General features: G+C 41.1%; 1 protein-coding gene across 2 annotated transcripts in view; it reads left to right on the top strand.

Annotated features, from left to right (window-relative positions):
- ttll12 (tubulin tyrosine ligase-like family, member 12) overlaps positions 1-24,593 on the top strand; it is a 98,542-nt gene extending 73,949 nt beyond the window's left edge. For both annotated transcript variants that reach the window (XM_072552387.1, XM_072552386.1), the window contains exons 10-14: positions 210-364; positions 8,234-8,315; positions 16,127-16,195; positions 20,274-20,412; positions 24,279-24,593. In XM_072552387.1, the coding sequence (XP_072408488.1) occupies positions 210-364; positions 8,234-8,315; positions 16,127-16,195; positions 20,274-20,412; positions 24,279-24,430 (597 nt within the window). In that variant the 3' untranslated portion in view covers positions 24,431-24,593. The remainder of the gene's footprint in view (positions 1-209; positions 365-8,233; positions 8,316-16,126; positions 16,196-20,273; positions 20,413-24,278) is intronic.
- Positions 24,594-27,887: the final 3,294 nt, after the last annotated feature.

A 27,887-nucleotide genomic window follows, 5' to 3' on the forward strand; every position in this document is an offset into this window, starting at 1 on the left:
TTGTCCTGCATTTGTGATATGCTTTGCAGTTCTCAGTTCATCAGTCAGCACTTACCCCCACTGGTTTCATGTCTGGCCATTTCGGGAGATACTGAAGAGTGTGTGTTTCAGATTGAGGTAGCCAATTCCAAGATGAGAGAAGGCATCTGAGGGAGAAGGAAACTGTTTTGGTAGTTTTACAGTAATGATGCACTATTCATTGTTCGCAGGTGGTATGCAAGTACATTGAGAATCCAGTGCTGTTTGACAGAGAAGATTTGGAAGGATTGGTTAAATTTGACATCAGATACATTGTCCTACTTCGTTCAGTCCAGCCTCTGCAGCTGTATGCGTACAATGTATTCTGGCTTCGCTTTGCCAATAGGTATGAAAAGATGAACTACCTGTTCAGTGTCTGGAAATTTTAAAAATTGAGACAGTTTTTTTTTCCTATTTGTTTGTTAACTGTGGGCATTGTTCGTAATACCAAGACATGTAGGCCTTGAGAAATATTGTAGTGAATTGTTTTCTTGAACCTGTGCAGTATATATGGTATGGGTCCATCTATTGTACTATTAACCAGGGAGTTTCAGGAGTCCAGTCAAATACCAGTGGAGAAGCAGAGATGTATTCATCTGTGGCTAAAAAGTGGCAACTAACATTCATCTTGCACAACTGCCAAGCAATGACCATCTCCAATAAGAGACCATCTAACCACCACCCTTTGATATTCGATGGTGTTGCCATCACTGAATCCCCCACTATCGGCATCCTGGGACTTACCATTGACCAACAACTAATTGGCCTGGCCACATAAACACAGTGGCTACAAGAGCAAGTCAGAGGCTCGGAATACTGTGGTGACTAACTTGCTTTCTGACTCCCCAAAGCCTATTCAGAAGGCACAAGTCAGGAGTCTGATAGAATACTCCCCACTTGCCTGGATGAGAGCAACTCCAACACTACTCAAGAAGCCAGACACCATCCAGGACAATGCATCCTGCTTGAGCAGCACCACATCCACAAACATCCATTCCCTCCACCACTGATATTCAGTAGCAGCAGTGAAGACTATCTACAAGATGCACTGCAGAAATTCACTAAAGATCCTTAGACAGTACTTTCCAAACCCAGGACCACTTGCATTTAGAAGGACAAGGTCAGTAGATACATGGAACACCACCCCCTGCAAGTTCCTCTCTAAGCCATTCATCGTCCTGACTTGGAAATATATCACCGTTCCTTCATTGCAACTGGGTCAGAATTCTGAATTCCCTCCCTAATGGTATTATGGGTCAACCCATAGGACACAGACTGCAACAGTTCAACAAGGCATCTCACTACCAGTCTCTCAAGGGCATCTCGGGAAGGGCACTAAATGCTGGTCACCCAGCTACGCCAACTTTCCACAACGGAATTAAAAACATTCCTAAGACAGGATGGTATCTGATTTGGAGAGGAGTGTGCAATTGATGGTGTGCTTGTGTAATTGCTGCCTGTATCCTTCTAGCTGGTGGAGATCATGGGTTAGGGAGGTGCTGTCAAAGGAGCTAAGGGTATGACTGCATTGCATTTTGCTGCCACTGTGTCAGTTGTGGAGAGAGTGAATGTTGAGCTATTGGGTGAGGTGCAATTTAATGGGCTGCTTTGTCCTTTATAGTGTTGATCTTATTGACAGTTGCTGGAGCTGCACCCATCTAGGTGAGTTCTGAGGAAGGGTCACCGTTCCCGAAGCGTTAACTCTGACTTCTCTTCACAGATGCTGCCAGACCTGCTGAGCTTTTCCGGCAACTTCTGCCTTTATAAAAAGCTCTAACTTGATTCCAATTAACTTCCATTTTACTTGGGCTCCTTGGTGCCACGCTCACTCAAGGCCACCATACCTTTGGAATTCAGCTTTTGTCCATCTTTGGACTCATGCTGTCACAGATCTGGAGCCGAGTGGTCCTGGTGGAACCCAAACTGCGAATCCGGACGCAGGCTGTTGTTCAGTAAATGCAACTTAGTTGCAGTAGTGCCAACACTGTCCATCATTTTGTTCGTGATGAAGGTGAGACCAAGGGGGCACTAATTGGGTGCAGTTGACAAGACATACCTTTCAGGTCGGGTTGTTGCTGTCCTGGAGCTGCACTGTACTGAATGATTCCTGTTTAGAGAGGCCATGAAAACTCATTTTTTTTCAATTGCTTTCCTTCTTACAACTGCATTTTCTTTAAAATGCATGAACAGACATGTTTCTGAATGAATTCACTACTTGTTTAACCTTAGCTTCTTACTGGCATGTTGTTTTCATCCAAATTGAGTAAGACATTTAGGACAAAATATAATTTTACTTAAATTGTATTCCAGTAATGTTTTTACTTGAATGGAATATTACTGACAAGTCACTAACTCAACATTACACAGTCTTAATGCCTTAGCATGATGGAAATTGGTGGGATGTGAATGGACGCCAGGTGTTTTGGAGGTGATTGTTATGGACATTAAGACTAATATCAGAAATCTCAGAGCAGTGTTGCTGTCAGTAGTTGATCTACAATTAGCATCGGCACACGAATGTTCATAGACATTTTCGAGGAAGGGAGTGTGAATGGCAGGAAAGAATTAAGAAAGTGAAGCACCATGCCTAGCACCCAAGTATGAAAGATGAGAGCAAAAGGAACAAAAATAAAATTAGTGTCATTTTACATGTTCAGTTGGTCAAAATTGCAAATGGTGATCTTGACCTGAGCAATGCAATTCATCATAGAATCCCTACAGTGAGGACACAGGCCATTCGGCCCACGCGGATCCTTCAGAGAGCATCCCACCCTCCCCTACCCAAACCCTGTAACCCTGCATTTCCCATGGCCAATCCACTTAGACTGTGGGAGGAAACCAGAGCACCTGGAGGAAACCCACGCAGACACTGGATGTGCAGACCCCACACAGAGAGTCACCTGAGGACAGAATTGCGCCAGGGTTCCTGGTGCTGTGAGGCAGCAGTGCTAGCCACTGTGCCACCCATTTACAATTGAAATTTTCTGGGCTACTTACTGACATTTATAAAAACACTAAACTGCCTGCTTGGTTACACCAATAGCAGTTTGCGTTATAACCCTATTCTCCTGAGAGTTATCCTGTTTTAATTTGTGCAAGTATTTCTGCTCAAGTCCAATTTACCCCAGGCGTAGCTGCCTGGAATCATCCTTGATTTTGATTGACCATTTGGTGGCATTATGCCATTAAATGCGAAAGGTGTGCACTATTCGGTTTTCAGAGTCACATTGCTACTAAGTAAATATCAGGTTAATATTTGGTCAGTTTTGCTGCTGTAATTTGAGAGGTGGTTGAGGTCATATAGAAGTCAATGAAAAGACCTCTCATTCCCTGGCTGTTATTTTTAGAACTATAAATTCCTTTATACTTCTGTTTGAAGCAGATTATAAATTTATGCGTGATGCTTGAATTGTGGCATTTAGTTCTACTTTAATAATTTTTATACAGCTGTATTTCCTAGGTTCTGACTAATGATTTTTTTTTAATGGTTCAAATTTGTAGCCCAATCATGCTGTGTAAACACAATATTATTCTGATGATACAGTTTTAATGTGTACTCCATTAAGGCTACAAATTTTAATGGATCAATCGCTCATTGAGTTGATGTAAAGGTCAAATAAAAATTGCAGACTGGCTGTGGAGCATTATGTTACTGGAGAGTTTGTGCCTTTCAGTTTACTGTCTTTATACTTTTCCCTATCTCGGTTTCCAGATTTGTACATGTCTGTGCCATTTTGGTAAACCCAAGATATGAAAATACGTAAAATGTTAATAGAAAAATGATGTATTACACTATTATGCATCAAACATGAGCATCTGATGCTACTCTGTCTTACAATTGCTGCTCCTCTCATTCCTCTTCTCATCTTTTTCTCTTTCTGCCTTTTCTTTGCTCCTCTTTTTTTTATTTGGCTGGGAGGTGGTGACATCTTGATAGGAAAGGGAACCATCACAGGGTGAAAAGAACTCAGAGGATCCAACCAGCCTGAAAGCAGCAGAGGCAACAGACTGAGCAAGAGCAGTAGTGCAGGTTGAATGGATATTGCTAAAGAGTCCTTGGAGTGCAGGTTCATAGTTCCTTGAAAGTGGAGTTGCAGATAGATAGGATAGTGAAGAAGGTGTTTGGTGTGCTTGCCTTTCAGTGTATTGAGTATAGGAGTTAGGAGGTCATGTTTCAGCTGAACAGGACATTGGTAATGCCACTTTTGGAATATTGCGTGAAATTCTGGTCTCCCTCCTATCAGAAGGATGTTGTGAAATCTGAAAGGGTTCAGAAAAGCTTTACAAGAGTGTTGCTAGGGTTGGAGGATTTGAGCTACAGGGAGAGGTTGAATAGGCTGGGCTGTTTTCCCTGGAGTGTCGGAGGCTGAGGGGTGACCTCCCTGAGATTTATAAAATCATGAGGGGTGTGGATAGGGTAAATAGACAAGGTCTTTTCCCTGGGGTGGGAGAGACCAGTGCTAGCGGGTGTAGGTTCAGGGTGAACAGGGAAAGATATAAAAGGGACCTCTGGGGCAACATTTTCAAGCAGAGGGTGGTGCGTATATGGAATGAGCTGCCAGAGGAAGTGGTGGCAGCTAGTACAATTACAACATTTAAAAGGCATCTGGATGGGTATATGAATAGGAAGGGCTTAGAGAGATATGGGCCAAGTGCTGGCAGGTGGGACTAGATTTATTTAGGCTATATGGTTGGCATGGAAAAGTTGAACTGAAGGGTCTGTTTCCATACTGTAAACCTCTGACTCTATGTGCATGTGGAAGGTGACTACCTGTTTTCCTATCCTCCCACTTCTTTCATTCCTCTTTCATGTTCCAGCAAGTCCTACACTGCTTTGTCTTTATCAGTCTTCTTTGTCACTTCTTCAAAAACTCATTCAAGTTATTGAGACAGGATTTCCCATGCGCAAAGCTATGTTGACTATCCCTAATCAGTTCTTGCCTTTCCAAATGCATATAAATCCTGATCCTCAGGATTCCCTCCAACAAATCGCCCACCACCGATGTCAGGCTCACCAGTCTGTAGTTCCTTGGCTTTTCCTTACCACCTTTCTTAAATAGTGGCACCATGTTAGCCAACCTCCATCTTCTGGCACCTCCCCTGTGGCTATTGGTAATGCAAATATCTCAGCAAGGGGCCCAGCGATCACTTCCCCACCTTCCCACAGACTTCTAGGGTACACCTGATCAGGTCCTGGGGATTTATCCACCTTTATACATTTTAAGACGCTCAACACCATCTCTTCTGTAAATGTTCACTTCTCAAGATGACGCAATTTATTTCCCAAGTTGTCTAGCTTCCATATCCTTCTCCACTGTAAACACTGATGTAAAACATTCATTTAGTATCTCACCATTCTCCTGTATTTCCACAAATAGGTGGCCTTGCTGATCTTCAAGGGGCCCTATTCTCTCCTTCGTTACCCTTTTGTCCTTAATATATTTGTAGAAGCTCTTCAGTATACTCCTTTTGCCCTTATACTCTTCTAGGGATTAATCTCAATCCATGCTACCTACATGTGACATATACTTTTTTGCGTTTCTTGATCAGAGCCTCAATTTCTCTAGTCACACGGCATTCCCTACATTTATCAGTCTTGCTCTTCACACCAACAGCAACATAGTGTCCCTGGATTCTTGTTACCTCACTTTTGAAGGTTCCCAGTTTCCGTTTATCCCTTTGCCTGCAAATATCTGGTGACAATCAACTATCTTACCTAATACCATCAAAATTGGTCTTCCTCCAATTTAGAACTTTAACTTTTAGATCAGGTCTACCCTTTTCCATATCTTGCTTAAGAGTTAACAGAATTATGATCACTGACCCCAAAGTACTCCCCCACTGACACCTCAGTCACCTGCCCTGCCTTCTATCTAAGAGAAGCTCAGAGTTTGCTCCTTCTCCAGTAGGTAAATGCACTTACTTAAGTGTTAACCTGATCACACCTGTATGAAGGCTAACCTTTCACTTAGAGAAGCAATAACATTAGGGGTGTGAGAAGGGGTGAAAATGTGATGCTGGAAGATAAGAGGCAGCAGGCATCATTAAGGTAATAATCCAGCCAATTTTAATAGGCCTGAGCTACGAAGAAAGTGCCAAGTTTTTTTAGTGCATTTATAGGATGTGGGCATCAGTGGTAAGGTCAACTTTATTGCCCACATGTAAATGCTGTCAGGAAGTTGGTGGTGAGCTGCCACTTTGAACTGCTGCAGTCCTTATACGTAACACCCATAGTGCTGTTATGGAGGGAATGCTTCCAGGATTTTAACCAGCAGCTCTGAAGAACAGCATTGTATTTTCAAGTCAGAGCGACCTGTGCTTTTGAAGGGTACTGGCTGGTGATACTGTTCTGATGTGCGTGATGCCTTTGTTCTTCACAATTTGGGTTCAAAGTTTTAATGATGCTGTTGAGAACACTTTGGCAAGTTGCTACCATGCATCTTGTAAATGATAGACACCCGTCAAGGGAGTGAATGTTTACTGTGATGGTTGAGGTCCCAATTAAGCAATTTATCATAGATGGCATTGAGTTCTGATGATGCTACACTCAGCCCTAAGCAAGTGACTTGAAGGGAGATCTGGTGAGGCACATTGAACTGGCATAGTAATAATGTTAGATGACAGACTGATGTGAAAAAGTATTTTGGATTTTTCAGTGTTGCTACAAATGTGAGACTTTGAGGTTTTTGTTTCTAGCTTGTTTCCTCAAATTTATGGTGAAATACAATGTCCTGAATAAGGGTTATTGAAATCATGCAAGACTGTGCCAGGAGACAGGTACATGTAATGTGGTTGTCATGGGGCAACAGATCCGGGTGGAACACTGGAAAATCAAGTGCCAGTTTTCATACCTTGACACAAAAGAGATACAGCTGGCGAAGGAGATATAAACAACTGCAGCTCTGAAAAGAAAAGGTTTTTGTCTCTGAGACTTTTGTATTAGCTACCAAGCAGAATGCTGCTGAGAATGATTTTCTGTTCCCAGAGACAGGACTTGTGGAGATTTAAGGAGTTTGAGTATCAGACAGTATTATGTTGCTGGAAGCCAACTTGGTGATAGTCTGAATACTGGGCAGAGTGACTTTAAAAGCACAGAAGAAGAATCACCCTGGAGGAGACAGAAACTTGCTAAAAAGTAAGGAGGAGTTGGGAGTTTAATCTTAAATTGAAGGAGCCAATTACTAAGGTTATTTGAGTGAAAGAAGAATTTTATTGTCTGTTAACCTAAGGAAAACAAAAATAACACAATGTCAGACAAACGCAGGTAAAAAATGTAAATGAATTTTACAGACAAGGAGAAAAAAACTACAAAGTTTAAATGTTCGTGTATGTTTCAAGAATAAGAGTAAAATCTGAGTCCACAACTGTTTAGCAGGTAGAGTGGCCTGACCAAGGAGCTGTGCTCTGAAACTTTGTAATTTCAAATAAACCTATTGGATTAAAAGCTGGTGTCATGTGACTTTTGACTGCGTCTACTCCAGTCCAACACCAGCACCTCCACACCATTGCTGCTGAAAGGCAGTGAATGAAAAAGTCTATTTGCATATTCCTGAGTCTAGCTTCATTGTCCTTACTAGTTGAACATTTGCTGGCATATTTTCATCCAATATCTTGCGTGCCTGAATTAAAACAGGAGATACAAATTTCTAATACTGTCTTATTTATATGATTTTGGATGAAAGGGTAATTTCAATGCAGCAACTTTAGCGCATGTTTCAATCTAGAGCCAAGTGATCACATCATTTGATGAGTTTTTATCCTTTTTTGTGTAATTGCTTCAGTCAGGAAAGACTTCAGTATTAATGTTAGATGATGGAAACTGCTTATTGAAACAGTCCATGCTTACTATTGTCATAACAGGATTTTCTTTACTTAACATGCAACTAATACAAAACTAATATCTAGCAAATGTTGATTTTTTTGTGTGTGAAAGCTTGAAATGTGAAATTCGGTCCTGCTATTCTTTGATGTTTGCTGGAAAATTCATATCTGTTCAAAAATTATTGGTTTTCATGAGGACTGCAGCAATGTTCAGTGTTATGGTATAAATATAATGGACCGGTTCATTTTGAAGTACATGTCCATAGATAGCAGCACACAGTTTAAGACCTTACAGGTTGCACTTCATTCACTGCTTGCAGCGCAACTGAGCAATACGAAACCTATGAAATGTGTGAGATATTTTAAGTATGAACAATCGTTTGTTAATTTCCAGGCCTTTCTCACTGCATCATTTTGATGATTATCAGAAGCACTTTACTGTGATGAACTATGTTGATGAAACTAAACTTAAACAGGCAAGTAAAGCCCTTTTTTGTATTTGATTATTCTATAGTTTTGATAATAAACACTAGCTTTGAGAATTTCTATGTTTCTCCCTCCCTGTCTTGTCAATGTTCTCCCTACTCATTTGAATCCTTCCCTTCTGGGTTGAGAGGAGTCAGATCTACAAGGGAGTATGTCTCAGGTAGTTAGACTGAGCTTGAGAAAAAGGTCCAAGTTACCTTGCAGGAAAGTTAAGGATTGGTTGTTTTTCGGGACTGCATTTTAATTCCAGTAATTTTGAAACATGTAAATTTCTAAACAAAGGCAGTGAAAGTAAGAATTTTTAGTCACAAAAGAGGGAGCTGATTCTACGGAAAGGAATACAAGGCAACCTCGATTATCCGATCGACATGAGCAGGTCTAATGAGTTGTCCCTTCACTCTAAGGCTGTGCCCTCAGGTCCTCATCTCTCCTACGTGGGGACATCTTCTCCACCTCCACTCTATCCAGGCCTCTCAGTATTCTGTAAGTTTCAGTGAGATCCCCACTCAATGTCCTAAAGTCTTGTTCACTAACTGGATATCGATGAGGCCAACCAGTCTTCGGTGGCATGCGGCAAGAGCAAAGGCAAACTACGACACTATGGGTGGCCTAACTGCACAGCCGGGCGAAGAGTGGAAGGTCAATACTGATGAGGGATCCTTCAGTTAGGGGAACAATGGCCACAGTGTGACTCCAGGATGGTTTGTTGTCTGCCTGGTGCTACGGTCAGGGATGTCACAGGCTGCTGGGCATTCTTCTGGGGAGAGTAAAACAGCCAGAATTCGAGGTCCACGTTGATGATCATGACATGGGTAGGAAAGGGGATTTGGTCCTGCAGTTGGAATTTAGGGAGCTAGGTAGAAATTAGCAAGCAGCATCTCCAAAACTGTAATGTCTGGATTACTTCCAGTGCCACGTACATGTGTTGACAGAATTAGGATGATGAGACAGATGAACGCATGGCTTTAAAGTCAGTGCATGAGGGAGGCGTTTAGATTCTTTGGATGCTGGGACTGGCTCTGGGAGTGATGGCTCCTGTACAGAACAAATTAAATCCATCTGAACAGAGCCAGAACTAAGTTTCTTGCAGAGTGTTTTGCTAATGCTGTGGGGAAGGATAAACTAACTCAGCAGAACTGTGGGAATCTGGCGGGAATGTTCGAAAGTAGTACAGGAGTGCACAAAATGCTGCGAGGGGCAGATAATATTAAAATGGAGAATAGGATGTTAATAGGTGGAGTCAGTGTAAGGGGAAAGAAGTGTACCCTAAATCATCTGGGAGTCCACAGTGTTCAGTTCATAAAATTGGAGAGTTAACAGGCCCAGATTGTGGGATTGTCATGTTGTGATGACACCAAATACCAGGTTTACACATGGAAAGTCAGGGTGTTAAAGGTTCCTGGCCACAAGGTGTTCTGAAAAGATAGAGGGCGGCACAGTAGCTCAGTGGTTAGCACTGCTGCCTCACACCATCAGGGTCCTAGGTTCGATTCCAACCTTGGGCATCTGTGTGGAGTTTGCACATTCTCCCCGCATTTGCATGGGTTTCCTCCGGGTGCTCCGGTTTCCTCCCACAGTCCAAAGATGTGCGGATCAGGTGAATTGGCTATGCTAAATTGTCCATAATGTTAGGTGCATTTGTCAGAGGGAAATGGGTCTGGGTGGGTTACTCTTCGGAGGGTCGGTGTGGACTGGTTGGGCCGAAGGGCCTGTTTCCACACTGTAAGGAATCTAATCTAATCTAATCTAAAAGGGATACAAGGAAGGGGTGATGTTTTTGTTATTGAAGGTGATTGCTTGACAAAAAGGATGCTTCAGAGGGTTCAAGGACAGAATCAGCTTGGCTAGGGATAAGCAATAAAGAGGTTGCAATTACACGTCTCAGTGCAATCTATAAACCAATTAGACCATCCAGTAAATAGGAACAAATCTGCAAGGAAATTAGAGAGGTGTAAATATCATAGAGTAGTTATAATGGTGGGGGGGATCTTTAATATTCTGACAGAAGAGAAAATGCCATCACTAGAAAACTTTCAAATTGGCAAAGAGAACATATCGAAGAAGCTTCGGTATGTAAAATTGACAAGGAATGGGACTGGTATCTGCGGATGTTAAAGGAAATAAGTGTGGAAATTGTGGAGGTGCAGGCAATCTTTCGACCTTCCCTGGATTTACGGGCTGGCAGATTGGAGCACTGTAAGCATTACACCTGTATTTCAAAGAGATTGTATACAATGTCCCAGCAATTACTGAGCAGTCAGTTTAACTTCAGTGGTGGGGGATCGGCTAGAAACAATTATTTGGGATGGAATTAATATTTGCATGGAAAAATATGGATAGATTCAAATGGATTTGCTAAGGGACAATCATGTTTCACTAACATGGAGTTCTTTTTGAATTGGTAAAAGTGAGTTGAAGGGGGGGGGCAGGCTACCTTGTGGTGTACATGGCCTTCCAAAAGGTGTTTGATACAGGGCCACATAACAGACCTATGAGGGAGATTAGAAGTCAAAGGGGAGAATAGTATTGTGAATACAAAATTGGCTGCGGGAAGGAAACAGAAAATTACTGGTTATTTTTAGTCTGGAAGAAGGTTTGCAGTGGACTTGCCCACAGGCCAGTTTTGAGATCTTTGTTTCACTTGATTTGCGATAGTGATCTAGATCTTGGTGTGATGAAGGGCTTTTGCCCGAAACGTCAATTTCGAGGCTACTTGGATGCTGCCTGAACTGCTGTGCTCTTCCAGCACCACTAATCCAGAATCTGATTTCCAGCATTTGCAGTCATTGTTTTTACCACCTTGGTGTGAATGTGACAATTGCAAAGTATTCAACTTGGGAGAACTGCAAACTGTGGAGTAGTCAGTTTAGAATTTCAAAAGGACAGTAATACGTTGGGCAGGAGATAGCAGATGGAATTCATGTGGAGAACATGTAGAAAGAGAATAGAGAGGCAGCAGAAGTTAAAGGGTGCTGCTTTCAAAGGTGTGCAGAAGCAGAGACCTATACAAATTATTAAAGGTGGCAGGAGAAGTAGAGAGAGCTGTAATATGAAAAAGCATCAATATTCCAGGCTTCATTAATAGGTTTACAAAGTTAGAAATCACACAACACCAGGTTATAATCCAACAGGTTTATTTGGAAACACTAGCTTTTGGAGCACTGCTGCTTCATCAGGTGATTGTGCCCGAAAGCTAGCGCTTCCAAATAAACCTGTAAGACTATAACCCGGTGGCTCAGTGGTTTGATTCCTGCCTCAGGCGACTGTCTGTATGGAGTTTGCACATTCACCTCGTGTCTGCGTGGGTTTCCTCCCGGTGCTCCGGTTTTCTCCCACAATTCAAAAGATGTGCAAGTCAGGTGAATTGGCCGTGCTAAATTGCCCGTAGTGTCGGGTGCATTAGTCAGGGGAATGGGTCTGGGTGGGTTACTCTTCGGAGGGTTGGTGTGGACTTGTTGGGCCAAAGGGCCTCTTTCCATATTGTAGGGAATCTAAAATAAAGGTTGTACTGTGTGCAGCTCTGGGTGTCACACTGTAGGAAAAATGTGAATATGTCAGAGAGTGTAGAAGAGTTTTATGAGAATGATTCCAAAGAGACCCTTCCTAAGGTTGGAGAAGTTGGGACTTGGAGGGAAGAAGGCTAAGCAGAAATTTCATAGAAGTTTTCAAAATTATGAGAGTTCTGGATAGAGTAGATAGGGAGAAATTTCTCCTGCTCATCAAAAAGTCTAAAACACGAGGGCATGGTTTTGTACAAGAAGCAAATGCAAGGCGAGAAAAACATTTTCATACAACAATTGTGGGCCTCCATCCGATTGGAAAGGATGTTGTGAAACTTGGAAGGGTTCAGAAAAGATTTACAAGAATGTTGCTAGGGTTGGAGGGTTTGAGCTATAGGGAAAGGCTGGGGCTGTTTCCCTGGAGTGTCTAAGGCTGAGAGGTGACCTTTATAGGGGTTTATAAATTCATGAGCCACGTGGATAGGATAAATAGATAAGGTCTTTTCCCTGGGGTGGGAGAGTGCAGAGCGAGAGGGCATAGGTTTAGGGTGAGAAGGGAAAGATATAAAAGATATATAAGAAAGATATAACAGAGGGTGGAATGGGCTGCAAGAGGAAGTGTTGGGGCTGGTACAATTACAACATTTAAAAGGCATCTGAATGGGCATATGAATAGAAAGGGTTTAGGCCAAGTGCTGGCAAATGGAACTAGATTAATTTAGGATGTCTGGTCAGCATGGATGAGTTGGAGCGAAGGGTCTGTTTCCATGCTACATCTCCATGACTCTGTGACACTAAGTAGTTAGGGTCTGGAATGCAATGCATGGAAGTTTGGTGGAGCCAGGTTCAGTTGAAACATTTACAAGGTCATAGGATAATTATGTAAATATGCATAATTACAAGGAAGAGGGAGGAGATTAGTTGTAAATCAAAAGGTGGCACGGTGGCACAGTGGTTAGCACTGCTGCCTCAGAGTGCCAGAGACCTGGGTTCAATTCCTGCCTCAGGTGACTGACTGTGTGGAGTTTGCACATTCTCCCCGTGTCTGTGTGGGTTTCCTCCCACAGTCCAAAGATGTGCAAGTCAGGTGAATTGGCCATGCTAAATTGCCCGTAGTGTTAGGTAAGGGGTAAATGTAGGGGTATGGGTGGGTTACACTTTGGCGGGTCGGTGTGGACTTGTTGGGCCGAAGGGCCTGTTTGCACACTGTAAGTAATCTAATCTAACCTAAAATCCTTAGAGAGCTAGTGCATATACAACAGGCTGAGCGGCCTCCTTCAGCTCCGTGACAATTCATTCATTTGGAATATGGTTCCTGGTGTATGGATTCTCAGTGTTCCAAATTTGGATTCAGGTTGGGTCTTGGCCCATAGGATCATTAATGTGAAATTTGACCTTCACAGTGAAGAAGCTATGTGACATTTATAAACTGAATCTGTTCCTATTAGTGCTGTAATACCACATCCACTGCAACAAGTCAAGCAAGGACTGCAAGATGGCAGTGCTGAGCAGAAAACAGAATGCCTATACTTTTTTTTGCTGAACAATCACAGCCATCTTCCTTGGACTTGTTGTTTAGTTGAGTGTTGATTTGTAAAAAAATACACCTTTTAATATTCTTTATTCTTTGCATAATCTAAGCAAATTTCCTTTGGTGGTGAATACGTTTTGTTCATCAAATACTCTTCTATTGCAACAATCATATCTTGTTTGACAATATGGATAATCGTTGCTTCATAAACTCTTGCCTCTGCTTATCCAAAATATCTTTATTATATCATTTAATCTTCCTAAAGCATCAAAAGTAGTCCAGTTTTTAATTTGATTTCTTAATCACACTTTGGGTTCTCTGATGTTCACTCACCAAGAAACACACATATGCCCAGCTGTTAACTGCATCCCTTCAACAGTGATTTTTATGTCTTCCTGATGCTTCCAAAATTACTTAATCACTGCTGTCATTATGCTAATGTACACTTCAAAGATTCTTCTTTCTGCATATTACCATGTCAGGCAGTCTCTGCAAATCTGTTGAACGTCAATGCCATCAGCAAATCTGAGATCGTTTAAAGTCTTGCTATATGCATAACATGTAATATCATCCTTTGGTGCAAGATTAATTACTAATTCCTATAATAAATAAATTAGGAAACAATCCTTCACTCACTGCATTAATATTTCAGCAATAAATTGAAAAGTGAAACTACTACTGCTGGTTGCTACAAAAAAATGATAAAGGAAACCACCAGTTTTCAAGTGACGTCTCGACGTATTCTGTACATGACTTCTCATGGAAAGTTCTGGAAAATTTCTGAATTAGCGACCTGACTGTTCCAGCCAAAATAGACAAGCAAGTCTCCATTTTACAGTTCACCTTATGAATTCATCACAGAGTTGTGAGGGGATACAACATGTTTGTGACTCGCATAAGGCTTTTATTTCTCCTGCATCTGAATGGTTTTATGTTCCCAGGAGTGAATGTCTTGTTTGTACATAAGACTTTTATGTTTCAATCAGCTTAGATGCACTATGTCTTAATTAGCTTGAAAGCTTGTGGTTTAACATAACATGAAAGCTGTGCTTTTTCCATCATTCAGTTCAATGCTTGACCTCCATATGGAATGGTAAAAATGGTCAACTTTCAAGTTAAAACTCCATTTGCATACATTTAGGCAGTTCATGCATGTCTTGAAGGACCTGTGTGCCTTGAACATCTTTCTTGGGACAGTCCATCAATACATCCCCCTTCCCCCTACATCATGTTTCTCCATCTTTCTAACCTTTTCCTTGGATTCCATACCCTTTCCAAATCAGTCCTGTTACTACTCTCACTCAGATATACCAGTCTTCATAAGTTTATTCATCTTGTGCTTATTTCACTTAGATCATTCCCTGGACTTCTGTTTACTTCCACTGATTTTAGTGGTATTGCTTGTTTCAAATCTGTTTCTGGGAATCTCATTAAATTTACTTCCACTGCCTGTTGCTCTCTGACCTTCCTGAACTGTTGCTGTCCAGACTGAAAGGGTAGGCCTTCCACTAACATCTACTGCAAATCCTGACCGCCAACTGACCCCTTCTTCACGTGCTCCCATGCACAATTTCTGCCCAGTCATCACCTTAAGCACCGGTCGTTCTGTGTGACACAACAATTTATGTGGGTCGTTTTTCACTTACTGTACTACATTGGCTGTTTGTAGTGCAATTGCCTTTAAGTTGAAAAACCAAATGTGCATTGGATGATTTGCAAAACACATGTACTGAAACATCGATTCTCCTGCTCCTTTGATGCTGCCTGACCTGCTGCGCTTTTCCAGCAACACATTTTTCAGCTCTGATCTCCAGCATCTGCAGTCCTCACTTTCTCCTACATGTACTGTGTTCACTAGTACAGCCCTGAAGTCCCTATAATTCCTCAAACCCCTTTCTGTTTTCCACGCAAACATTCTTTTGTTCCAACAAAGTTCAATGTAAGTGTCAATAATAATATATTTCTTTGTCGCACTCAATCTTGAAACCTGTGGAATGAAGACTGATTTCAGAAACATCAGAATTTAGCGAAAATTTTCTTGTTAAAAACCGGTATTACTCCACACCACCACATCACATTTTGTTGCAGTTTCCTAAGCCGCCTACACTTGGCTATTTGCACACCATTTATCTTTATCGGTATTATTTTTCAATTCTCAAGAAGAGACTGTGCTTTAAACCTTAACTTATCCGTTTTCTGTATAACTGTTGACTCAACTACTACATATTCTCAGTGTTTCTGCTTTTGTTTTACATTTCTTTATGACCTAAAGTGATGCCTATGATCTTTATTATGTGATGTGACCTGGTACATTTTAGGTTTGGGAGCTAATGGGGTGATAATGGGATTCAGAATTGCTTTACAACAGAATATGTGCAGTACTCTGACAGCAGCAGGTTCTTTTGCAAAAATCATTGTGGATTTGGTCAAACTGGTAGCTATTGTTGACTACCAATGTTACTTTGTTGCTCATTATTACGAGACAAGAGGAGCTTTGAGGGGAAAGAAGTGAAACAAAAACAAGGTTTTTCATCAGTCGTTGATACTGCTATGCTAACAGTGTTTCAATCTCCATAATGTCATGGTCAGAAAGTGGAAATATCGGAGACAAATTAACAATTATCTTTGCATGTTTTCATTGGTTTTAAAGTGACACAATTCAGTACAGTAGAGGTTTCTACACACGTGTTATGCTGCCTTTACCTTTATTGCGTTAATATACTGCTTTTGAGTTGTTCGCTTTATTTACTGAATTGTTAATTATTCACAGGTCCACTATGATGAATTTATTCCAATGTTTGAGAAGCAATACCCCAACTATTCCTGGAAAAACACAGAGGTGGGCTCCAGTGATTGCATTTGCTGTTGTTTTGATTACGGTTACACATTTTAAAAATGTATTCATTGGGATATTTCAGGGAGCTTGTCAATAAAGTAGTCATCGCCATAGGGGTTTTGAACTTGTAAATTGACTGGAAAATTCAGATAAGCAGAAAGAGCCAAGTGGAAGAATTCAAAAAATGTTTCCAAAACGGTTTCTTAGAATGGCATGTTCTTGAGTCAGCCAGAGAGTACTCTATATCAGACATCTACTGTACGTGAGACATAGTTAATTAATGACCTCACACAAAAGCTGCCTCTGGGTGGCAGCAATCATAACATGAATAAACTGTTTATTCCATTTCAGCACGAGAAGAGTGTTTGCAAGACTATCCTTTTAAACATAAATAAAAGCACTTACCAGGTCACGACAATAAAGCTAGCTAAAGAGACTGGCAAGTTAGTTTAAGCGAGGCTGGATAGGCTGGGACTTTTTTCACTGGAGCGTAGGAAGTTGAGAGGTGAGCTGCTAGAAGTTTATAAAATAATGATAGAATTGATGCTAGTTGTCTTTTCCCTAAAATGGGGAATTTCAAGATTAGGGGCACATTTTCAAGGTGAGAGAAGAGTGACCTTTTTTAAAAAAAAGACAAAAGAGCCACATTTTGTTTACACAGAGGGTGGTTCATGGGTGGAATGAACTTCCTGAGGAAGTTGTGGAATGGATACATTTACAATGTTTAAAAGACATTTGGATGGATACATGAATAGGACATTTGGAAGGATGTGGGCCAGGAACAGGCAGGTGAGGCTAGTTTACTTTTGGATTATGTTCGGTGTGGAACTGGTTGGACCGAAGGGTCTGTTTCCATGCTGTATGACTCTATGATAGGTCATTTGCTGTGCAGAAGCAGACATTTAATGGGATATTGCAGAAAATACAGAATAGATAATTCCAACAAGAAATAAAAATTCCAAGAGGATTGCCCCCTTTTTGTGGATAACTTAAGAAAATTTAAAATTGTGTCCACTTAAAAAACACGTTATTGCACAAAGATGGGTGCAGAAGATTGGACCATGTTTTTTTTAACAAAACATAGAATGACTTAAAGATTAATAAGAAGGGAAGGAATATGAGAGAAAATTAAAAACAGCTAGTCAGAGTTTGATGGAAACATATAAGATACTGAAGGGTGTTGATAGGGTGGATGCAGATTCCCAGTACCTATTGACATTGTAATTTTGCCTTCATCAAATGGATTGCAGCAGTACAGGAAGATAGTTCACCATCTTCTCAAGAGCAACTAGAGATGATTAATAAATGGTAGATAGACCAACATCTACATCCAAGAGTGATTTTTCTTAAAAAAGGATGTTTGTTCTTGTGGGAGATTTTAAAATAGAGTTGGGGGTTGGGGGGATGGGGGGGTCCACCATTTAAGGATTAGGGCTTGCCCATTTATGACCAGAATGGGAAGAATTTCTTTCCTCCAGAGGGAGTCGTGAGTCTTTGGAACATTCTTCCTGAAAAGTCGAAGCAAGGCAGAAATGGATGTATTCTTGGTAAGCAAGAGTGTGAGAAGTTATTGGCAGTAGAGAGGAATGTGGATTTAAGGTTAAAATCAGACCCTGTATTTGTTTCAGAGCAGTTAATTCGACTACAGAAACAAAAGCAGGAATTGCTGGAAAGACTCAGCAGGTCTGGCGGCATCGGAGAGAAATCAGGGTTAACACTTTGGGTCCAGTGACCCCTTCCTCAGAATTCCAGTATCTGTAGTTCTTTTGGTTTTTAATGCGACTAACAGGTTCAGTTAGTTCAGAAACCTCACCAACAAAGAGATGAAAAGCTGTTTGTATCAGGACAGAAGACTTCAGATTCATGTGTTATTGGGACTAGCCCTGTGTTAGCTGAAAAGGTCTGGGACCAATATCCTCACCTTTCATCAGTTCAGTGTCGGTTGAAGTATTGGGGGACCAGGATGTACGAGAAGAGAGGGCAGAGATTGGAGACAGGATGCACAGTAAACGAGGAGGGACAAGCAACAGAACAGAGAATAATGCATCCAGTGCAGGACTTAGTCACAGGGATAAAGCTAAGCCAACCAGCATGGCATTGGAAGTATGTTTGTTAAGGGGAGGAATGTCACAGATAAAATTGACAACTTAGGCGCAAGTTTGCACATGGGGCTGTGATATAATTGCTGAAATGGAGACCCGGTTTAAACATGACCTGGAATGAGAACTAAACATTCCCACCCACAAAAATGTTTAGGAGGGATAGGCTGGTATTAATAAGGATAACTCAGGTCTACCAAGGAAGGCTATAACAGACAGTTCAGAGATTAAACCTTTTTGGTTGCAAGGAAGAAACAGGAAAATATAACATTTGCTGATTGTCACCATAACTGTGCTCTTGCCTAACACACCCCCCCCCCCCCAAAAAAAAGGTAGTGAGACAGAGGAATATATCTGTAGGCAAATTTCAGAAATATGTAAAATTAAATATCATAGAACAATGATGGTTGGGGATTTCAATAGCTGAATATAGACAGGGGAAAATCGCACTAAACCAGCATTGCGACTCATGTAAATTGTCACATTTGTGTAATTGGCAGAACATGCTTTTGACTTGACAACAACATCCTGTTAGTGGAGGAAATCACTTTGGGGTTTGTTGCAAAGAAGCAACATGATACAGCTAGCCACACCTGCTGTTCAAAATTATGAAACCCCTTCCCCTTGAAATAACTTAAATTGAGTTAGTTTTATTGTCATGTCTTTTCCTTGGGGTGGCGGAGTCCAGTTAGAGACTGTATATGGGCTTGGTTTAGGGTGAGAGGGGAAAGATATGAAAGAATCCTAAGGGGCAACTTTTTCACGCAGAGGGTGGTGTGTCTATGGAATGAGCTCCCAGAGGAATTGGTGGAGGCTGGTACAATTGCAACATTTAAAAGACGTCTGGGTGGGTATATGAATAGGGAGGGTTTGGAGGGTTATGGGCCAAGTGCTCGCAAGTGGGACTAGATTGGGTTGGGATATCTGGTCGGCATGGGCGAGTTCGACCGAAGGGTCTGTTTCCATGCTGTACATCTCTATGACTCTATGTACTCACACCAGTACAGTGGAAAGTCTACAAGCAGCCACTTGCAGTGCTATCTTAGGTACCTAGGTATATATTCTTGAGTATAGAACCTTAGAGGGTAAAAAAGCGTTATAACAAAAGAAATAAAAAGCCCAGCAATACAGGACCTTCAAAAGTACAAAATTATCTTCATGAATCAGAAAAATAAAGAAGTTAAAAGTTAAAATTAACAATCATTCCACGATAATATAACAAAGAAAAATAAAGAAATTAAAGAAAAAGAGAATTGAAGACAAGTCCACGTGGTCCATTTCATGGCTCTGAGCTCGAGGACCTGACCGGCCCCATGTTGAAATCTCAGACCGGACCCACCATGATGCCAAAGAAAACGCCGGTTAGGACCAGAGATTTACAGAGTAGTCTGAGGTAGATTTGGTACTTCTTAGAGCTGAAAGTGACAGCCTTGAAAGAGTGTGGCTTTATTCCTTCAGGCTAGAAATTTTAAACAAGTTACGTTAGATTTTTAAAATTTTGGAATTCTTTTCCTTTAAACCCTCACCGTATTCCCCGTCTTGTACCTGATTGACATTGAATGCAGCTATTCTCAATCACAGTCCTACTTTCATTTTTTTTCTCTCGATCCTGTAAATTCATTAGTTAAGGTGGTATACTGTCGACTGGATTATTCAGCATAGGTCACATACGATCTCTTATCTTTAACTCCCCCCTCCTCCCATCACCACCAACAGCAGGGCAAAAATATTCCAGGCTAAAAGCTGAAGAAGAAACATCTTGCCAAGTGGGCACATCATGACAGTCTGAACTCCATCAAATTGTAGCTCATTAAAATCTAACTGCCCTTGTCATAAATTCAGATAGCCTTTCATTTAATATGGGCAAAATCATGGGAAATCCACTGTGATCCAGAAAATGTTTAGGCTTATTTTAAAGTTGAATTACTTTCCTTGTAGTTTTTACTTTGTGCATTATTTTTAACTTATCATTTTGGTTACAGGAAGAAATACATAAATCGTTTGTTGAACTGTTTCAAGTGGCTACAGCCAAAGATGCTCCCTTTGGTATCTGCAATTATTCATCATCCCGGGCAATATATGCTATTGATCTCATGTTGAAATGGGACACTGATAGTGATGGTAAGTGTTTTATTCCTTTGAATTTCAATGGTCAGGGTATATACAGCAACCAAGCCAGTTGTAAATCCACGGTGTGAATAAACATTATTTTTCATTGGAAGTCTTGATGTTGGCTAAAATTTGTTCCAATGAGCAAAGGTTTCTAGAGAGCCTACTGAGAAATTCACACAAGTGTTATGGACCAGGCCAGACTGCCTCAAAGCATTGCAAGAAAGTAGGTGAGACCCTTACATTGCTCACTGTTTTAAGCAGGTGTAAAGTGGATATTCCAGGAATGTTCCAGATGGTCCAACCACTCAGTTTTAAACAAAACAGAATTTATTTACAAGATTACCGAATGAAATACAAACAAAAGAAAACAGAATACAGAATAACTTAACATATCTGAAAACCAAACAGGCTATCCAATCTTATGATGCTGTTCCAAATACTTGCGATAATCCCCATAAACACCCCTTTGCAAAAAAAAAGTAAGATCTAACCCAAGTTCTTACTGGAGAGAAGTCAGACAGAGGGAGGACCAGCATGGACCTGCTTCTTTGGGTCCAGCAGCTTCACAACTGACTGATTGCTTTCAGTGAACGGTCAGCCTGCTTATAACCAAACCAAACCGAACCAGAGAAAAGCTGAGCTGGGAGAACTGGCCACTTCCCTATCATTGTACAAGTTTCTTCTATAAAGCTCGAAAGCCTATTGCCTGATCTGTTAGCTCTAATCAATTTGGTCCTAAAACCCTTCCAATCTAGACTTTTCCGAATCGCTGCTTTTACAACCTGGCTGGAAAAAATCGCCAAGCACAAGCATAACCCTGTTAAAGGAGCAGCATCATCACACCAGTAAAGATGATTTTTTTCTTTGTCCTGCACGCAAAAAGCAGATCGAAGGAAGTAGTGGATAAGGATGCCAGAAAAACTGGAAGTTTGAAGATTGGAAGCAATTTAGAACCCAGTAAAGGAAAAACCAAAGAACTGATAAAGGGAAAAGAGAAAATGAATGAGAACCAGTAGGAACTATAAGGATGGTTTGTAAAGGCTTCCTTAGATATATGAAAGGAAAAGATTAACTGAGAAAAATATGAGCTCACCGCAAATGGGAACAATAGAATTTGTAATAGAGAACGGGGAAAGGGCAGAGAAACTAAACAATTACTTTGTACCTTTATTCATCCAAACAGATACAGAAAATCTCCCATAAGTACTAAATGATTGAGGGACTTAGGAAACTGAGGAATATCAAGAAGTTATTATTAGTAAAGATGTGGTAATTAAAATGTTAACTGGATTAAACTTGTCACACTCTCTGGACCAGATGAGCTGCATCCCAGAATGTTGAAGGAAGAAGCTGTAGATAGTGAATAAGTTATGTGTTATCTTTCAAAATTCTATAGGTTCTGTATACAGCCCGTGGATTCAGCATTCCTCTGGAAACGTGCTGCCTTGTTACCTTAAATTATGTGTTCCAGTTTCACAGACCACGAATCCCACAACAGATACTGTAACCCCCACGCGGATCATGATGACACTTGACCACCACCCTCCCCACCCCATTCAGGGTTTAACATTCAAACCCACGTGTGGCCGTTTGCAAAAGTGAGTTAAAGCTGGTAATTAGTGAGCAGGCACTGGGGAACAGAATGTCTGTGCAAGATTGTGGTAAAGTCGCAAACTAGTATATATATGCCTCTGAAGATGCGATTAACGAAGAGAGAAGACTTTGGTGGAGAGCAGTGAGAAGTGCAAGTTATTCAGCAAAGCCGAGAATGCTGAGCCTTTACTCAATGGGAGTTGTGAATATTATTGGCTGTTATGACTTTAAAATGTGATCATTTCTCTGTCAGGGAAGTTTTGAGAATGCAGAGAAAACGGGTGCAGTCTTGATGGAGTACATGTTCTGCTTCCATGATGTACTGTCCTATGATTTCACTTTCACATGCTTTCTCCCTCTGTGAAAGTACTTTAAAATCATCTTGCACAATGTTTGATGAATGCCAATTGTTTGATAGAAATAGCACACAATGTCAAGAGGAAAGCTGCATGAAAAGTTGGAAATGGAAGGTAGATTAGAGACCAAGTTACAATGATCCAGAAAGGGAAGAAAGGTCTGGGGAATGGGGCGACATGGTGGCTCAGTGGTTAGCACTGCTGCCTCACAGCGCCAAGGACCTGGGTTCAATTCCCACCTTGGGCGGCAGTTTATGTAGAGTTTGCACATTCTCTCCATGTCTGCCTGGTTTTCTATCAGGTGCTCCACTTTCCTCCTCCAATCCAGAAGTGTGCAGATTAAGTGAATTGGCCAAGCTAAATTGCCCCTAATGTTCTGGGTTGTGTAGGGTAGGTGCATGAGTCAGGGGAAATGTAGAGTAATAGGGTAGGGGAAAGGGTCTGGGCAGGATACTCTTCGGAGGGTTGGTGTGGACTTTTTGGGCCAGATGGACTGTTTCCACACTAAAGATTCTGTGAATAGCTAGTTTCAGGACCAGCAACCTGGATAGCAAGTAACATTTAAAAGTGGAGTCTCTTAGGAAGTGCAGTGCTGTTACTGAAATATCAATGATCATGATAAAGACGGCAGAAGTTTCAACATTTGATAAAATAAAAGTTTTTTTTAAAACGATTGAACCATCTCCGTAAGTACAATGCTGGTTGGAAAAACAAACTATTTAATTAATATCAATTTGATTTAATCAGTCAAGATTGAGAAACATTGAGTCATTAAGGACCCCTGTATGGCAGCCTTAGATCAACTCCGTGCAAACCCATTTTGTCCCAAGCCATCCACTAAAACACACTGAATCCATCCCATTGATACTCAGTTGAGTTCTGCCAGGTCTGCAAGATTGTAGTGACAATTTGTGACAAGGAATTCCATGTGTGATCAGCATAGGCACTGTAACGCTGCCCCTCACTGTAACTCAGGAGGAGATCTAAGCAAATGTACACCTGAGAAATACTCCTTGGTATCTGAGGCTGTGCTGCAATATTATCTTAGTTTTTGGAACGCAGACATCAAATTGGGGCATTTCACGATCAGCATCACTGGATCAAATAATGATAATATGCAGTTCTTGTCTGTATATTTCTGATTGGCCACAAGGTTGATTTGGAGCCTGGCTTATGTCTGATAACAGTTGCTTAATTCGATATTTTAAAACTTTATTGTAAGATTCAGGTACCAAGTGTCATGGTTTTCTGATCTATCTTACACAAGGCAATGCAGCATATTGTAAAGTGCTTCTGTTGAGGTGGATTGCTTGATGGTAGAGGAATGGAGGCAGACGTAATGCTCTTGTAGTTGAACATAAGACTGTTGGTAGTGATGGCGGGCTGGGACCAAAGAACAGAAAAAGTCATTGGTGTGGGACAATGCATTTATTATTTGTTTGAACATGTTGACTTGTTTATGGAGTGGCTGATTTTGGAGGAACTAGAATTTTTATTCCTCATGTAAAGTGACTTGCAGAATTATATTTCTCTTTTTCGGTTCTGGGTTGGGCGAACAATTCCAATGAGGCTTTTACATTCCATGGCTTTAAACAGGCCACACCTGCAATAAAATTTGAATTCACATTTCTTTTACATATGACAAATTTTATGCAGCTTTCCTTCCAAGTGGGGACGTCTCATTCCAAGTGGGGAAGTCTGATTCAGAATGGGAAAGTTTGATTCTGTTCAAATCTTTGGGAGGAAGAAGAACCCTGTATTCAAAGAAGTACTATTGCAATAACTCAACTAATTTTGCCGTAAATGTATTATGTGTCTCTGGTGTAAATCTAATAGCACCTCGAAATGGAGTGAATTTTGAGTTGTACTCTAATTTGTACTCAAGCGTTTAAAATACTGCATCACTGTTTGTTTTTTTTTAAACAGGAAAACCGATCATGCAGCCCCAAATTTTGGAGGTGAATTTTAGCCCTGACTGTGCCAGAGCCTGCAAATATCACCCCAGCTTCTTTAATGACGTTTTCAGTGTACTTATCCTGGATGATGTGGCTGGATGCCCTGTCACTCGTTTGGTCTAATGCTGAGGAGTCTCATCTGTAAACATCTGGATTGTTTGCAAAGGTTTTTGCAAATCTTGCAGGTGGAGGAAGATGGTCAAATCACTGAGAAAGGTTTGAATATCTTGAGACATTAGCGTACAGATCTTTGAACAATTAAAGATATTCTGAATGCTACAATCCATCTGAGGTGTCTTGTTTTTGTTTTCAAGTCTTGTTGAAAGGAAGACTTTCTCTTTGTTATTTTCATTGACTTGCCTGGGAATGGTAGGCTTTTCAGTTGAGGTTGACTTTGGGGTGGTTAGTACTGCTCCCTCCATGCCAGTGTGAGAAACGAAGCTCACTTATCAATAAATTTCAGTCCGAGTCAAATTCTGATGCAGCGAATTTTATTGAGATGGGTGTCTAACGAGTAGGCACCTCGATCTGAGTTCAGCTACGTCTCTCGGTCCTCCCCTTTCACCCCATTGGTTACTTTTGCTGTAGCTTATAGCTTATCACAAGCTCTAGCTTTCACTCTGCCTCTGTTTACTTCTCCCATTACCCTAAGCCTGTCACCCCTTACTCTTATTTATCTCATTCATTATATGTGACTATCCTGGCATAGTTTGCTGTCTTTGTGCGATCATCCTGCCAAACTAAATTCCGTCCATTGGCCACATCCGTCCTGCGACTGGCACACTATTCTCCTGTTACTGGTACATCCTACTCCACGGTTGCTCTGCCCTTTTAGTCATAGATAATTCTACTTGTTTTCGCTTCTCCTATTCTCCTACACCTGGTACACCCTACTCCACAGTTGCTCTGCCTTATTAGTCAGAGATAATTCTACCTGTTTTCGCTTCTCACTGTTTAGTATTTGCATGCGCAACCTAATTTTATCATGTAAGCTTTTGCAGGACCAACATCTGTTCCCTTATTCTGCACAATTTTAGCCCTCTACCTTACACCAGGGACACTGGTTCGATTCCAGCCTCAGGTAACCGCTCTGTCTGGAATTTGCATGTTCTCTCCATAGGTTTCCTCCAGGTGCTCCGATTTCCTCACACACACCAAAGATGTGCAGGTTAGGTGGATTGGCCAAGCTAAATTGCCCATAGTGTCCAGGGATGTGTAGGTTAGATGGATTAGCCAGGGAAATACAAGGTTACAGGGATAGGAGTAGGGTTGAGGGTCGAAGTGGAATGCTCTTCGGAGGGTTGGTGTGGACTCAAGGCGCCAAGTGGCCTGCTTCCCTGCTGTAGGGATTCTACGGTCATTGTTGCTTTTTTTGAAGTAGGATGTTGTAACATTGACTGTATTCAATTGGCCTTGAGTTATCACAGCCATGATTGTGAGGACTGATCAGATTCTGTATGCAAGAGTGCCACATTTCAGGACTATGAGAAGTGACAGGAAGGTGGCCCAAAACTAGACACGAGCCACCAACACCAAATCCTGAAACAAGGGGAGGTGGAAATCACTTTTTCTCATGTTTGTGTTTCTCTTAATGTATTGGAAATGTAGTGGTGCAGATTATCTGCACACTAACCTTTCATATATGGGACCTATATTCAAATGCAACCAATATGGATTTAAATTCATTCTATTAAATTTAAGGGCATATATGAAAATAATCCTTGATGCACCTGAGGGCAGATTATATAACGCTCCTTGATCTTCCATGGTCAGTTCAATTTCTCGAGTTTCATCCCTCTTTTTGTTGGATGGTTAGTGTTGAAAATATTAGAAAAAGCTATCACCTGTAATCAGGCAGCAGTGCTCTCTAACTATATTCAGGGTTAAGAACAGAGAACAGGAACAAGCCCCTTGGCCCACCAAGCCTGCTCCGACCCCAAATGCCTTTCTAAACCAAACACCTTTTTCCCTTTATGCTGTCTGTATCCCTTTATTCCCTCCCTATATACGTATCCGTAAAGATGTCTCTTAAATCTTGCTGTTGTGTCTGCTTCTACCACCTCCTCTGGTAGTACAGTCCAAGCACTTACCACCCGCTGCTCTTAAAAAAAAAACTTGCATCTCACATCCCTTCTAAACGTACCCCCTTTTACCTTAAACCTATGTCCTTTAGTAGTTTCTGCCCTGAGAAAATGACTCTGACTATCCATGCCTCACATAATTTTGTAAACTTTTTATCAGGTTGCTCCTATGGAAAATAAAGAGCATGAAAGCACGGGAAGGGTTAAAGCATGAAGACCACTGGCAACCTGTGTTCTGTAAAAGGCAGGATGGGATAAGCATAGTGGAATATTCTTACACCATTTAGCAGAGTAAGGTTAAGGCTGAAAGGTCACTATGGCGAGATGAGATAACGCAAGTAATAAAGCAAGTTTCTCTGTAACGTGTTATGACAGGATTGGGACAATAAATATTTGGGACATGACATTAAAATATCTAGTTAATAGTGTCAGCTTGAGACAGGAGGCTATTGTAACAGATGGAATAGCTAACTATCTATCATGACAGGTTAGTCTGCAATGGAAGATCACTGTAGCATAGTTAGCAATAAATATCTAACCGTGACATTAGTTGTACATTCTACTTAATGTTATTCTAAAGAGATAATGGGAACTAACATCACTGGTTTATTGTGTAGCTAGAGTGAGGTATTTTGATTAATATAGTTGGACATGCTGATAAGCTAACTTGAAACATGATTAAAAAGATATAAACCTCCACACACCCTCAGGTTCGGGGGCATTTGAGAATCTGCTTTCTCAGTGCCATGATTTTTTGTTTGCAAATAAAAGACCTACTTCTTGAAGAACTCTCTGCGTCTCCTGGTATTTCTCTCTATTTTCTCCACAACACTCCTCAGTTCCTGCTGTTTGTCCAATCTCTCCTCATGGCCAGTACACTCCAAACTAGGCAACATTGTGGGAAGCCATTTCTGTACCCTCTCTCAAGCCTCCATACTATTCTAGTACTGGCGACCTGAACTGCACGCAATATTCCAAATGTGGCCCAACTAAAGTTCGAGACAGCTGCATCATGACTTGCCAATGTTTATACTCTGTGTCCCAGCTGATGAAGGCAGTATGCCATACGCCTTCTGGACCATCTAATCCACGTCTGTTGCCAGTTTCAGGAAACTGTGGACCCTATGCCTGGATCCTGCTGTATATTAATACTTCTAAGGGTTCTGCCATTTACTGTATACTTCTCCCCTGCATTAACTCTTCCAAAATGTTTCATCTCTCATTTGTTTAGATTAACTCCATTACTAACTGAAGAAACAGCTAATGTTTGAATCCAGTTTGCAAATATGAAAATGTTTTGATGTAACTGGAAAAAATGTGTCCAATTGTCAACTTTTTCACAGATTTTATAGCCATTTTTATTTGCTAATCCAATTTTCTCCTCTGAAAGCAAACTCTTGTGAGTCCTGATGGTGTCTTCTGCCTTCTGAGATTGCCCCAAGTGGCCATCATTTTAGTTATGACCGAGGGAAAAGTGCTCACAAAGTGACTCTACAGGT

The sequence above is a fragment of the Chiloscyllium punctatum genome, chromosome 32 (assembly GCF_047496795.1).
Source record: "Chiloscyllium punctatum isolate Juve2018m chromosome 32, sChiPun1.3, whole genome shotgun sequence".
In the NCBI taxonomy this organism is placed as follows: domain Eukaryota; kingdom Metazoa; phylum Chordata; class Chondrichthyes; order Orectolobiformes; family Hemiscylliidae; genus Chiloscyllium; species Chiloscyllium punctatum.